At 45.0% G+C, this 13,500-nt stretch overlaps 1 protein-coding gene across 1 annotated transcript in view; it reads left to right on the forward strand.

Annotated features, from left to right (window-relative positions):
- Nucleotides 1-13,500, forward strand: part of LRPAP1 (LDL receptor related protein associated protein 1) — a 58,870-nt gene that overhangs the window by 16,720 nt on the left and 28,650 nt on the right. Inside the window, exons 3-4 of the mRNA XM_068276217.1 lie at nt 1,987-2,111; nt 4,406-4,526. Of these exons, the coding sequence (XP_068132318.1) occupies nt 1,987-2,111; nt 4,406-4,526 (246 nt within the window). The remainder of the gene's footprint in view (nt 1-1,986; nt 2,112-4,405; nt 4,527-13,500) is intronic.

Genomic DNA, 13,500 nt, shown 5'->3' on the forward strand with positions numbered 1-13,500 from the left:
TCCTAGTCATTATCCAGGCAATGGTTGATGACGGTTTAATAGTTGTCAGAAGTTGAGGCAGGTGGTAGACATGCATTGTTGGGCCCGGCAAGGTTTGATAACAAGGGCAAAAAACAAACCAAAATTAGGAAGCAGAACATGGGATGCTGGTTACACTGCAGGTGCTGTTTTGAACAAACAGCTCTGAATGTCTTCATGTCTTTAGAGACTCCCACCGGGATTCCTGGTTCTTTCTTATTGCTATAGCTGTTGAATACTTATTTTTGTTTGGTATTTTATTTAGTGCTTCTATCTTCTGCAATGAATTATCGTCCATATAGTTATGTCATTAGCTGTCCCTCAGAAGCACTCACAGTCTAATCCCTACCACAGTGATAGTCTAATATCCAAATTAGACACTGGTGCAATATATAGAATTGGTAGACCTAGTAAATACAGTGTCAATTGTAACATGATGAATAAAATGTATAACAAATTCCAAGACACAAAAGGGTGGGAGAGCCCTGTCATTGTGAGCTTACAAATGAAAGGAATGGGGGGGGGGGGGGAGGGGTTGGCAAAAGGTGTGGTAGTATACTAGTAAGACGTACAACTGGGCCAGAGTTTGAAGGGTATGCTTGTCAAAAAAAAGTGAGTTTCGAGGGAGCGCTTACAGATTTCAGAGTTTGGAGAGTGTGCTGGATGTGTTTTAGAAGGAGATTCCAGCGGAGGGGTGAGGCACGTGCGAAATCTTGTATATGTTACGGCCAGAACCCGAAGTGTGGCCACTTCTAGTTCTGGCCGGCCACTTCGGGTTCTGGCCGGCCAATGCGCGAAGTGGCCGCAGCGCAGCGGCCAATGTTAGAAATGGAATGTTTCCTTTTAATATGAATGTAGTTTTCCTGGCCGTCTCTGGCCAAATGTAGCAAAAAAAAAACAGTTCGTTCATTGAATGAAATGAAGCCGCCCGGCTTCTGCTCCGCCTCCTCTCCTCCGCCCCTGCCTCTCTCTCTCTCTCTCTCTCTCTCTCTCTCTCTCTCTCTCTCTCTCTCTCTCTCTCTCTCTCTCTCTCTCTCTCTCTCTCTCTCTCTCTCTCTCTCTCTCTCTCTCTCTCTCTCTCTCTCTCTCTCTCTCTCTCTCTCTCTCTCTCTTCTTCGGGCAGCCGGCGGGGACACGCGTGTCCCCGAGAGTCGTTCGTGGCGCCAGGAAAGCAGAGCGGGGAGGCTGCAGACATTGCTTCTGCCAGCCCCCGCTCTGCAGGGACGAACGACAGGATTGCCTGCCGCGACGAAAGACTCTGGAGGGGACACGCATGTCCCCCGCTGCCAGTGTCGGGGAGAAGAGAGAGAGAGAGGCAGGGGCGGAGGAGAGGAGGCGGAGCAGAAGCCGGGCGGCTTCATCTCATTCAATGAACGAACTGTTTTTTTTTTTTTTGCTACATTTGGCCAGAGACGGCCAGGAAAACTACATTCATATTAAAAGGAAACATTCCATTTCTAACATTGGCCGCTGCGCTGCAGCCACTTCGCGCATTGGCCGGCCAGAACCTGAAGTGGCCGGCCGGAACTAGAAGTGGCCACACTTCGGGTTCTGGCCGTAACATATACATGAAAAGGAGATGATTCTAGAGGAGGACAAAAGAAGCTCTGTGTGCAGATCTGAGATAGCAGTTTTGTTGGTATCTAGAAACTTCTAGTGAGATGGACAGGGGAGAGAGATAGTGGAGAGGAGGGCCTCTTTTGATCCTGTTTTCATTCACAATCCATATGAATACATAAAGCAGGGCAATGTTCTTCTAGCTTTCAAAACCAATGAAGAAAGAAGTTTTTCAGACAACTTTTTTTTTTTTTTTTTTTTTTTTTTTTTACATTCAATACACGAACTAATGAAAGTACCGTAATGCATTGGCTACTGGATTTCAGGTTCATCACATTGAAAGCTGTACTTTAATTAATTTACTTGTAGAGCAAGTTTTTACAATTTGTGCCACTCTGCTTTATTAAACAGTAATCTTGGCCAAGTACGGGCTGGATGGCAAAAAGAAAACCCAAACAGAAGACAGTAACTACATTAAGGAAGGCACAGAGAATGATGCGTTGAGTGATCCGCGTTTGGAGAAGCTGTGGAACAAGGTAAGAGCTTTATTCCCCAAGCAGCACCATCATTATAGGTCCAGGATTGCTTTTTGTTGCTCCCAGAAGCCCCTTCCTTGGCAGATGTTCTGTTATCGAGGTGCTGTGTGCAACGAGAACCGAACATAATCATGATGTTCAACAGACTCTTCCCCATCCGCACAACAGTGAAGCCAGACCATGATGCCTGTAGGGGTTCCTGATCACTAATAAATGGCTAATCTCCCTGCCTACTCAGTAATCTCTGAGAAAGGTTTGTAAGATCAGACTCCAGCCATAAAATAGAGAAACCAGATGTACTGGATATTGATAAGGATGAAATGCCTCTGATCATGGTAACAAGCAAGATCGATAGATTTATTTACACGTGAGAGTTACAGCATAAAAGAAGCAGAATAGAGATAATAAATCAAGATCTCCTATACAGTGCATGGGTCACTGAAGAATGGTAGTAGTGATGGCCAGAATTGTTTGCTGGTGAACACTCCCTGTGCAGTGACCTCGTGGTTACTTTCAGTCGGCGAAGTCCATCAGTAGTGTGCAGTCCTGGTGGTGCGCATCATTAATCCTGTGGCCGGTAGCACTCTGCCTGACGTCATGCACAGAGCACTGTAATCTCTTTTCCACTGCCATGTTAGCATGGAGCCAGCATAGATTTGTCTTATTAAAGCAGATCCGAGATTAAAAACGAAGTAACTTGTCGATATATCTTATCTAAAGTTAAAGCGGAATGAAACTCAGCATTTCTTCTTTGCTCTAATAGATTTACAGCATATTATATACAACCAGCATTCAAAAGGTTACACACAGGACTTGGAAGCGTCCCGGCCAGCAAAGCTGGATGCATCCGAAGTTGTAGATAATGTTATCTTGTGTTTAATTGTATCAAGTGAAGAATGTAAATAAACACTTTTGACACTGCCGGGACCCCTGAACAAAGTCAGACAATTTGGAAAGCATTTCTGCTTGTTAGTACATGAATAAAGCAGTTATAAATAAAATGCAAAGTCAGCTTTCAGAGCAAAAAAAGTGTACGTTGGGAACGTATAAATACTAATACTTATGCACAAAAGCAAATATGATAACCGTATGGCATATAAAAAGTAGGAAAACCATGTTTTTATAGAATATTATGTCAGGGTTTTATACCGCTTTAAGATAGTTTACACAGCAAATCTAGCTGCAAACTGCTTCCCATCCCACACCTGAGATTGTGTGTGCTTTCCTAAAAAATATGGGCCTTGAGGACAGGGTTGGGGAACTCTGCAAAAAGACACTAAAAGTGAGAGGGATATGGAGGCTGCCATATTTATTTATTTCCATTTGAACAATACAAATTGCCCGGCTGTCCTGCTGATCCTCTGCCTCTAATACATTGTCAGAAATGTTTCTGCTGAAATAAATCTTATCCCAGTCAGCCTATCCATCGCCAACGAGAGGGAAGTTTGTCATCTCCCCTCCCAAATTTCTGCTCCTCACTGATTGGCTGAGGGCAGTTCAGTGTGAAGCTGCTGAAATCTGATCTTATGCTGTGCTCATGTGTTTACAAAGCTAGCTAGCTATGACTGCAAAGGGACGAAATGACATCAGGTTTGGCATCAGTAAGAGGGAATCAAGGTGGCAAATGCCAAGAACAGAATTCTCTTTAGTTACTATATAAAATTCACTGAAATCAAAACATGGACAGTACAATACATGTTATGTAGAGCAAGTAAATATCTACTTATATGTTGTTTGTTTTGTTTGTTTGTTTTTTTTGTTTTGGTTTTTTTTTTCTTTTTTTTTTTTTTTTCCCTGGCATAGTAGCTGCTTTAAAGAGAAACTCCAACCTAGAATTGAACTTTATCCCAATCAGTAGCTGATACCCCCTTTTACATGAGAAATATGATGCTTTTCACAAACAGACCATCAGGGGGCGCTGTATGACTGATTTTTGTGCTGAAACCCCTCCCACAAGAAGCTCTGAGTACCGCGGTACTCTGGGCAAACTGCCACAATGTAACAATGTTCACAGACAGGAATTAGCTGTTTACAGGTGTCTCTAACAGCCAAAACAGCTGGGAGCAGCTACATAACCTGCCCACAGTAAAAATGTCACCATGTAATAAATGTCAGAATGTAAATCGGGGAGAGGAAAGATTTTACAATGAGCAAACACTGACTAAATCATTTATACATAATTATTGTAAAAATGAAGCACTTTTTTTTTTTTTTTTTACTACATTATTTTCACTGGAGTTCCTCTTTAAAGCTGCAGTCAATTAGATGAATATTTACCTTTTCTGAATTTGCAGGCAAAGTCCTCTGGGAAATTCTCGGAGGAAGAGCTGGATAGTCTGTGGCGGGAGTTCCTCCATCATAAGGAAAAGATGAACGAGTACAACATCCTGCTGGACACTGTGACCAGGACTGAAGGTACACCATGCGCGCATAATGTCAGCACCCACCATGTACTGCTTCTTCCTCATTTTATAGTTTGATGTCTTTTTGTGCATTAAAAGCTGCTTTGAAGGACGACATCACCTTAAATTGACAGATCTGTTTACTTGTTGCCACCTGCAGACTTGCGAAGAGCTCCATAAACATTTCCAGCTCTGCCCAAAGATTACTGCAAAGTCATGGTCTTGCTCTTGTTTGATGGGCTCATAATTATGTGGAATAAAAAGAATTTAGGAGTCCAGCTGCCAGAGTGTCTATACTTGTTCTAACACTGTGGCTGAGGGAAAGAGAAGACAAACTCTCACAGAAATGGCCAGATTTTCCTGCAATCGACTGAGACTTATGAGAAGCTGGTCAGTTATAACTGGAGAGGGACTAAAAAATGCTTGAGTTATGTTTTTGTACACACAGATTACTGCAGCAGACTCCAGTGCACCTGAGCAGCCATGGAAACTTCAGACCTCAATAGTTTGATTGTGTAATGTGCATCCATGAGTCATTGTTCTTGTCCTATACACTGATAAGCAAGCTTGTGGGGCTCATCTCTTCTGTGCTATTATTCACCTTACAGGCAGTGGCGGCACTACATTGGGACACTGCCCTCCCCGGGAATCACTGTGCACTAAACCTCCCCATCCCCCACGCTCAGTAACATACAGTTAACTGTTACCAGGCTCCTAGAGCATACACTGAACAGGACAGGGTCTGTAAAAAGGCTCTCCATGTTAGCTGGAGTATATGTAGGCGTTAAGTAAACTAAGGATCTTATCTGTTTGCCATAAATACCTCACGATCCTTACAAGGTCCCTTGTTAATGTATCTGGATGACCCTTAAAGGGGCACTATGGTGAAAAATTGTAAAACTTATAATATGTGCAAACATAAACAAATAAGAAGTACGTTTTTTTCCAGAGTAAAATGAGCCGTAAAGTACTTATCTCCTATGTTGCTGTCACTTAGGCCTGGTGCACACCAAAACCCGCTAGCAGATCCGCAAAATGCTAGCAGATTTTGAAACGCTTTTTTTTTTTTCTTTTTCTGTAGCGTTTCAGCTAGCGTTTTGCGGTTTTGTCTAGCGGTTTTGGTGTAGTAGATTTCCTGTATTGTTACAGTAAAGCTGTTACTGAACAGCTACTGTAACAAAAAACTCCTGGCAAACCGCTCTGAAGTGCCGTTTTTCAGAGCGGTTTGCGTTTTTCCTATACTTAACATTGAGGCAGAAACGCATCCACAATCCAAAAAATGCCTCACCCAGGCATTTTTCGTTTCTGCAAAATGCCTCCCGCTCTGGTGTGCACCACCCCATTGAGATACATTGACCAAGCAGATCCGCAGCCGCAAGCGGATCTGAAAACGCCCAAAAAGCCGCTCAGTGTGCACCAGCCCTTACAGTAGGTCGAAGAAATCTGACAGAAGTGACAGGTTTTGGACTAATGCATCTCTTCATGGGGGATTCTCAGGGATTTATTTCTTTTCAAAAGCACTTAGTGAATGGCAGTTGCTCTGTCCAACTGGCCAAAAAAACTGTAGCGAGCAGGTAAACTAGCCAGCATCATTGTTTAACCACTTGAGGACCCACCCTTTACCCCCCCCCCCCCCCCCCCTTAAGGACCAGCGCTGTTTTAGCTGATCTGTGCTGGGTGGGCTCTACAGCCCCCAGCACAGATCAGGGTGCAGGCAGAGCGACCAGATCGCCCCCCCCCCTTTTTTCCCCACTAGGGGGATGATGTGCTGGGGGGGGTCTGATCGCTCCTGCCTGATGGGTGTTGCGGGGGGGGGGCACCTCAAAGCCCCCCTCCGCGGCGAGATTCCCCTCCTCCCTGTCCCCCCTGGTGATCTGGGCTGCACAGGACGCTATCCGTCCTGTGCAGCCAGTGACAGGCTGTCACCTGTCACATGGCGGCGATCCCCGGCCGCTGATTGACCGGGGATTGCTGATCTGCCTTACGGCGCTGCTGCGCAGCAGCGCCGTACAATGTAAACAAAGCGGATTATTTCCGCTTGTGTTTACATTTAGCCTGCGAGCCGCGATCGGCGGCCCGCAGGCTATTCACGGAGCCCCCCGCCGTGAATTGGCAGGAAGCAGCCGCTCGCGCGAGCTGCTTCCTGATTAATTAGCCTGCAGCCGGCGACGCAGAACTGGTCCTGCAGCTGCCACTTTGCCGACGCGCGGTATGAGTGCGCGGTCGGCAAGTGGTTAAATCCTTTAGGGAATATCTATATATATATATATATATATATATATATATATATATATATATATATATATATATATATATATATATATATATATATATATATATATATATATATATATATATATATAGTTTCCAGCTTAAAATTTTTGGGAGTCACCATCGCAGAGAACCTGTCCTGGGCTGACAATGCTTTAGCTCTAACTGGCAAAGCACAACAACATCTCTACTTTTTGAGGAAACTAAGGAGCGCTAACCTCCCACAGAAGCTGCTGGTTAATTTCTACAGATGCACTATAGAAAGCGTTCTGACCAATTGCATGACGGCCTGGTACAACAGCTGCACCAAGGCTGTCTGACCAATTGCATGACGGCCTGGTACAACAGCTGCACCAAGGCTGTCTGACCAATTGTATGACGGCCTGGTACAACAGCTGCACCAAGGCTGCAGAGAGTTGTTAAAACAGCAGAAGCCATTATTGGCACTGAACTACCATCACTGGAACTTTTGTATAATACTCGCAGCGTGAGAAGGGCCAAAAACATTATCAAGGACAACACTCACCCTGGAAATGCCTTGTTTGAGATCCTTCCATCAGGTAAACGTTTTAGATCAATCCGCACACACACAAACAGACTGAAAAACCGCTTTTTCCCATCCGCCATAAACTTGATGAACTCTGAATCCTCTCCGAAATAATTAACACTGTGTACAAATTGTTAAAATATCTAATACCTGGCATACTTGTATAATTTCTTCTCTTTCTACCTTTGTTACTATCACTATGTTCCCTATTTGTCATGAAAAGTAATTTCGTTGTGTTACACAATGACAATAAAGTGATTAAATTGAATTCATATCTCCGCTCTTCCAGTTCAGTAAGCCAGCACCTCTGGACAAGACTCCCTAACACTGCTACGGCCTATAGAGCATGCCTTAGGGCCCGTTTCCACTATCGCGAATCTGCATGCGTTTCCTGCATACAGATTCGCACAGCCAATGCTTGTGGATGGGCCTGTTTCCACTTGTCAGTTTTCCTGACCGTTTTTCTGTGCAGGATTTTTCTGCACGGCCCTCAGAATTCGCCTGCGTGTGGAATGCATGTAAATCGCCGCTAATGTATTTAATAGGGAAATCGCCTGCGGCTTTGGTATGCAAATTTTCATGCGAATTCGCATGGAAATCAATGGAAAAGCACACCGGCACTGCCATGGTTAAATTCGCATACAGCCTCATCCATGCGAATTTTCATGCGAATTCGCACGAAAATATGCATACAACCGCATGCAAATTTTTACCGCGGCGATTCGCACCGCACAAGTGGAAACGGGCCCTTAGTGGCTGCAGCTCAACCGCTTTGAGTCCACCAGCAGAAAAGCACAATATAATAATAAAAAAAAATCTTAGAAGCGATCACAAAATGCTGCATGTCCTGTGATTATGATTAGCTGTAGCCACAATCGCTCTAATGGGTTCAGTATTATTAACGCTCCAATAAATGTCTGGGGAAAAGCAGAGAGTGCGATACTTGAACATTCTAGGATGTTGTTGACATTTTGAAAACCTTCTTCAATCTTTCTAATAACTTTTCTCTAATTGTCATCCGGGACAACCCGAGATCCGGTCCCGCCCAGGATCTGGGGAAACACCCAAATCAAGAAGTTTAAAAGCCCCCGCCCTCCCTCAATCCTCAGTTCATCTGTTTCCGCAGCGGAAACACCTGTTGGAAGCAAGCTCCGTTGGAATATATTGTTTTATTGTTTTCTGGTACTCACCAGAGGGTGGGTGTTTTCTTGGAAGGCAGAGGGACTGGTCAGTGGAGTGGCGTTTGCGGAGGTGGGCGCTCAACTGCAAATTCCTCTACATCTAGGGAGGCAGCGACCGAGTGGCATTTTTAGTGTCGGCATGCCTTCCCTCTCCTCGCCAGACGCCGGCTCTGCAAGGCGTATCCGGCGTCAGGCTTCAGCGGCCTCCGCGATGACGTCAGGCGCAAGAGGCGGAGTGCGCACGGACGTCACGTGGCCACAGGAGGGGAGGATCACGGGGAACCAGGAAGTAAAGGCAGCGTGCTCCTGGCGTCTCCCCTAGCGTTCTGTGTCAGCGGAGGCATGTCGCATCAGCAGCAACAGCCGCAGCCGCCACAACAGCAGCAGCAATCGGAGGTGGCAGTGCCGGCAGCCAAGTCCTCCTCACAGACGCAGCCATCCGGGTCAGGGGTGGTAAGTCCTCCAGTGGAGGGTGATGTCTTGCTTATAACTGTATCACCTTGGATGACTTGTCAGTTATGCGCCTGTTTTTTTTGTATGTTTTATTTCAGGCAAGAACTGAGTCTAAATCTAATGTTCCGCCCAAGTATAAAAGATGTGGGTTGTGTAACACTAAGATCGCTCCAGATGCCCCTAGAAATGTTTGTCAAGCATGCACAGATTCTATTGTGGTATCAGAGACTTCTAATATTTTAAAGGGAGTTATGGAGGCAGTCAATAAGAATATGCAGGAAACATTTAGATAAATTTAAGGAATCTTTTGTTCCTCCTCCCTCTGATCCCCTGCCAGGCCCTTCTACAGTGCCTTCTGGGGTTGGGGTGCAGCCTCCTTCCATAGCAGATATTTTGGGAGCTGAGGAAGAAGAGGAGGAAGAGGGGGAGGATATTTCTGGGTCAGTCTCCTTAGAGGAGGGGGAACAACCCAGGTCGGAGGACTCAGAAAAAGAGGATTTAGTGAGAGCTCCTAGATTCCTCTTTTCCCCAGATGAATCTTCCGAACTATTAAAAGCTGTATACACCACGGAACAGATTAAGGAATCAGTTCCAGAGATTACACCTCAGGATCAGGTATACTCAGGTCTGGGCCAGGCTACAGGAAGAGTGTTTCCCATCCATAAAACTCTTCAGGAGATTATTACCTCCCAGTGGCAGAATCCAGAAAGGCCGTTATTTATACCCAAATCCTCTAAAAGAAAGTTTCCTTTTTCTCAGTCAGAAATTGATAAATGGACGAAATGTCCAAAGCTAGACGCCTCCTTATCTAAATACTCCAAAGATTCCGATTTTATCTTTTGAGGATTCGGGTGTCTTCAAGGATGTAATGGACAAAAAAGTGGATTCCCTACTAAAAGCCTGGGAATCGGCAGCTTTTGGCTTCATCCCAGGGATTTCAGCCACCTGCATTTCTCGCAACTTAAGAATTTGGATGGATAATCTGATTGAGCAAATTTCTAAGGGGGCTCCTCTTAAAGATTATGCAGCCTCCCTTCCTGTGGTACTTAAAGCGGTAGCTTTTTTGGCCGACGCAGTCACGGAACTCATTCAGGTTTCCGCACGTACCACGGCGTTAATTAATTCTGCACGGCGGGCAATATGGCTGAAAACCTGGGAGGGGGACCAGACATCTAGAAACAGGCTCTGTTCGATCCCTTTTGAGGGTAATCTATTATTTGGATCGGGTCTAGAAGATATTTTAGCCCGCTCGGCAGAAAGAGGGAAACAATTCCCCAATAAAAAGAGAAAGCCCAGAGCTAAAAAACCTTTTGTTCCTAAAAAAACAGGGAGAGGAACAGGTAAGAAAGAGGAATGTGCAGAGGAAATGGTCCTTTCCGAAAGGAAAGGGAAAAGGGGGTTTTGTCCTTGGCAGGACAGACCCTCCCAAGCAGAATAAATGACGTTTTACCAGTAGGGGGAAGACTGATTTATTTTCGGTTAGAATGGGAGAAATTAAATCCCAATCCTTTTGTTTTTCGTATTATAAAAGAAGGCTATCGTCTTCAGTTTTCAGTCAAACCCCCTCTAAGAAGGTTTGTGAATTCATTTCCAAGGGACCCGGAAAAAGCCAGGGGCCTGGAAATGGAAATTCAGAAACTTCAGGAAAAAAGAGTTATCATTCCAGTTCCCCAGGAGGAGAAATTCCAGGGGTACTACTCCCATGTCTTTCTGGTGAAGAAAACCAGCGGGGAGTTTCGTTTTATTTTGAATCTGAAGTCTCTCAATCCATTTCTGATCTACAAGAAATTCAGGATGGAGAGCATTTATTCAGTAAGGGGTCTATTGCAGGGGAAGGAATTCTTTGTCTCAATAGACCTCCAGGACGCCTACCTGCACATCCCGATTTTTTTTTTTTTTACAGACATCAGAGGTTTCTAAGGTTTGCAATTCAAACTCCTTCCCATGTTCAACACTTCCAGTTTCAGGCGCTCCCATTTGGCATAGCATCAGCCCCTCGAATATTCACGAAGGTCCTGGCAGAGATTATGAAAGAATTAAGGATCCAGGGAATCTCGATAGTTCCATATCTGGACGATCTTTTGGTTTTTGCGGAGACAAGGGATCTGGTGTGTTCACACCGGGATATTGTCATCAGGACTCTGACTCAGGCTGGATGGATTGTCAATTACGACAAGTCAGCTCTGCAGCCGGTCCAGCAAATGTTTCTGGGCTACAAGATAGATTCTATGAAGAGAAAAATCTTTCTTCCTCCAGACAAAGTTCTGAAAATCCAATCAGAGGTAAATTCTCTGATGGTTCAAGAGAGATCTTCTCTTCGCCACATCATGAGAGTCCTCGGTCTATTTTCAGCATCTATCCCTGCAGCGACGTGGGCTCAGTCTCACGGCAGAGCGCTACAGTCCCTGTTGCTTTCCAATTGGGACAAATCGGAGGATTCCCTGGATCTACTAATTTCTATTCCCGACTCAGTAAAGTCCAGTCTTCTCTGGTGGTTGGACAGTCACAATCTCAGCGAAGGTCGATTTTGGAGGCAGATAGATCCAGTAAAGATCTTTACGGATGCAAGTTCTTGGGGTTGGGGTGCAACAGCCAGGGGGAATCACGCTCAGGGGAGTTGGCCTCAGGCAGTCAGCAAGAAATCATCCAATTTCAGAGAACTGATGGCAGTACAGAAGGCCCTTCCATCATTCCAGTCTCTAATAGAGGGGAATCATGTCCTTGTGTTTTCAGACAACGTCACGACGGTGGCTTATCTGTCAAAACAGGGGGGAACGAGGTCATTCGATCTCATGACTCTCTGTTCAGAAATTCTGACCTGGGCAGAACTTCGCATTCTGTCCTTATCAGCGATCCACATAAGGGGGTCTCTCAATGTAGAGGCGGACTTTTTAAGCCGCCAACAAGTAAACCAGGCCGAATGGGAACTCCATCCAGAGGTTTTTCAGAGTCTGGTGGTGAAATTCGGTCTACCAGAGATAGACCTATTCGCATCCCCAAAGAATGCGAAGGTGGAACGATTTTTCTCCCTTCACAGAAGCAGCAGGTCTCTGGGATTGGATGCGCTAAATCTTCCTTGGGAATTTGTTCTGGGGTATGCCTTTCCACCAACAGTCCTAATTCCTCAAGTTCTTCTAAAATTTCAAAGAGAAGGGGGGAGCCTAATTCTGATAGCACCCCAATGGCCAAAAAGGCCTTGGTATGCGACATTACTGAAAATGACAATTCAGCCTCCATGGCCCCTCCCACTCCGTCCGGATCTATTAATCCAGGGGCCTCTAATCCATCCCAATCCAGATTTGTTCAAACTGGCAGCCTGGATCCTGAGAGGGTAATCTTAAGACAGAAGGGATTGTCAGAGAAAGTTATCGAAACCTTAATGAAATGCAGGAAGCCTGTAACTCAGCATTTATCGCAAGGTCTGGAAGGTCTATTTAGCATGGTGTGAGTCTAAGGCGAGGGATCAGCATTCAACCAGTTCTGTGCTGGAGTTTCTCCAGGACGGATTTGAGATGAAGTTAGCTCCCAGCACTCTCAAGGTCCAGTGTTCGGCTCTATCCATATTGTTGGATAGACATTTGGCGCGGGAGGAATTAGTAAAGAATTTTTTTCAAGGCATTACAGAGATCAACTCCAGTTAAATCAAAGATTTTTCCTCAGTGGGATCTGTCTTTAGTACTGAACAGACTGACAGGTGGTCCTTTCGAACCCATAGAGAATATTGATATAAAATTTTTAACACTCAAATTGGCCTTTTTGATTGCTATAACGTCGGCCAGGCGTTTGGGTGATCTTCAGGCATTATCCATCAAGGACCCATTCCTCATTATCTGTCCTGATAGTGTAAGACTCAGATTAGACCCTTCTTATTTACCTAAGGTAACATCTAAATTTCACAGGTCTCAAGAAATCATTCTTCCCTCATTTTGTGATAGGCCAGCTGGGGTTAAAGAGGAATCTTTCCATTGTCTGGACGTTAGGAGATCTTTATTAGTTTATCTTTCTAGATCTAGAGAGTTTCGGATATCCAGTAGTTTATTTGTCCTATTTTCAGGGAAAAATAGAGGTCAGCAAGTGTCCAGACAGACAATCGCAAGATGGATCAGGCAGACCATTACCTTAGCATATGAGGGTAGTGATAGTCCCGTTCCTAGTAACATTAAAGCTCACTCAACTCGCTCTTTATCCACATCATGGGCAGAGAGGGCAGGAGCCACCATTCACCAGATTTGTCAAGCGGCAACATGGTCAAACGCATCTACCTTTATCAAGCATTACAGAGTGGATGTTTTATCGCAACAAGACCAGTCGTTTGGCAGAAAGGTGCTTCAGGCGGTGGTCCCTCCCTAGGTGAGTCTTTAGCGAAGACTTCTTGTCTATCTCTCGGGTTGTCCCGGATGACAATTAGAGAAATACTCCTATTAGACCTACCGGTAATGGAGTTTCTGGTTGTCATCCGGGACAACGTCTATAACCCTTCCCTTTCCTATCCAGCACCTTTCTGCTATTTAGGAGCACAGGGAATTTTTAGTCAC

This window comes from Hyperolius riggenbachi, chromosome 1 (genome assembly GCF_040937935.1).
Source record: "Hyperolius riggenbachi isolate aHypRig1 chromosome 1, aHypRig1.pri, whole genome shotgun sequence".
Lineage (NCBI taxonomy): Eukaryota > Metazoa > Chordata > Amphibia > Anura > Hyperoliidae > Hyperolius > Hyperolius riggenbachi.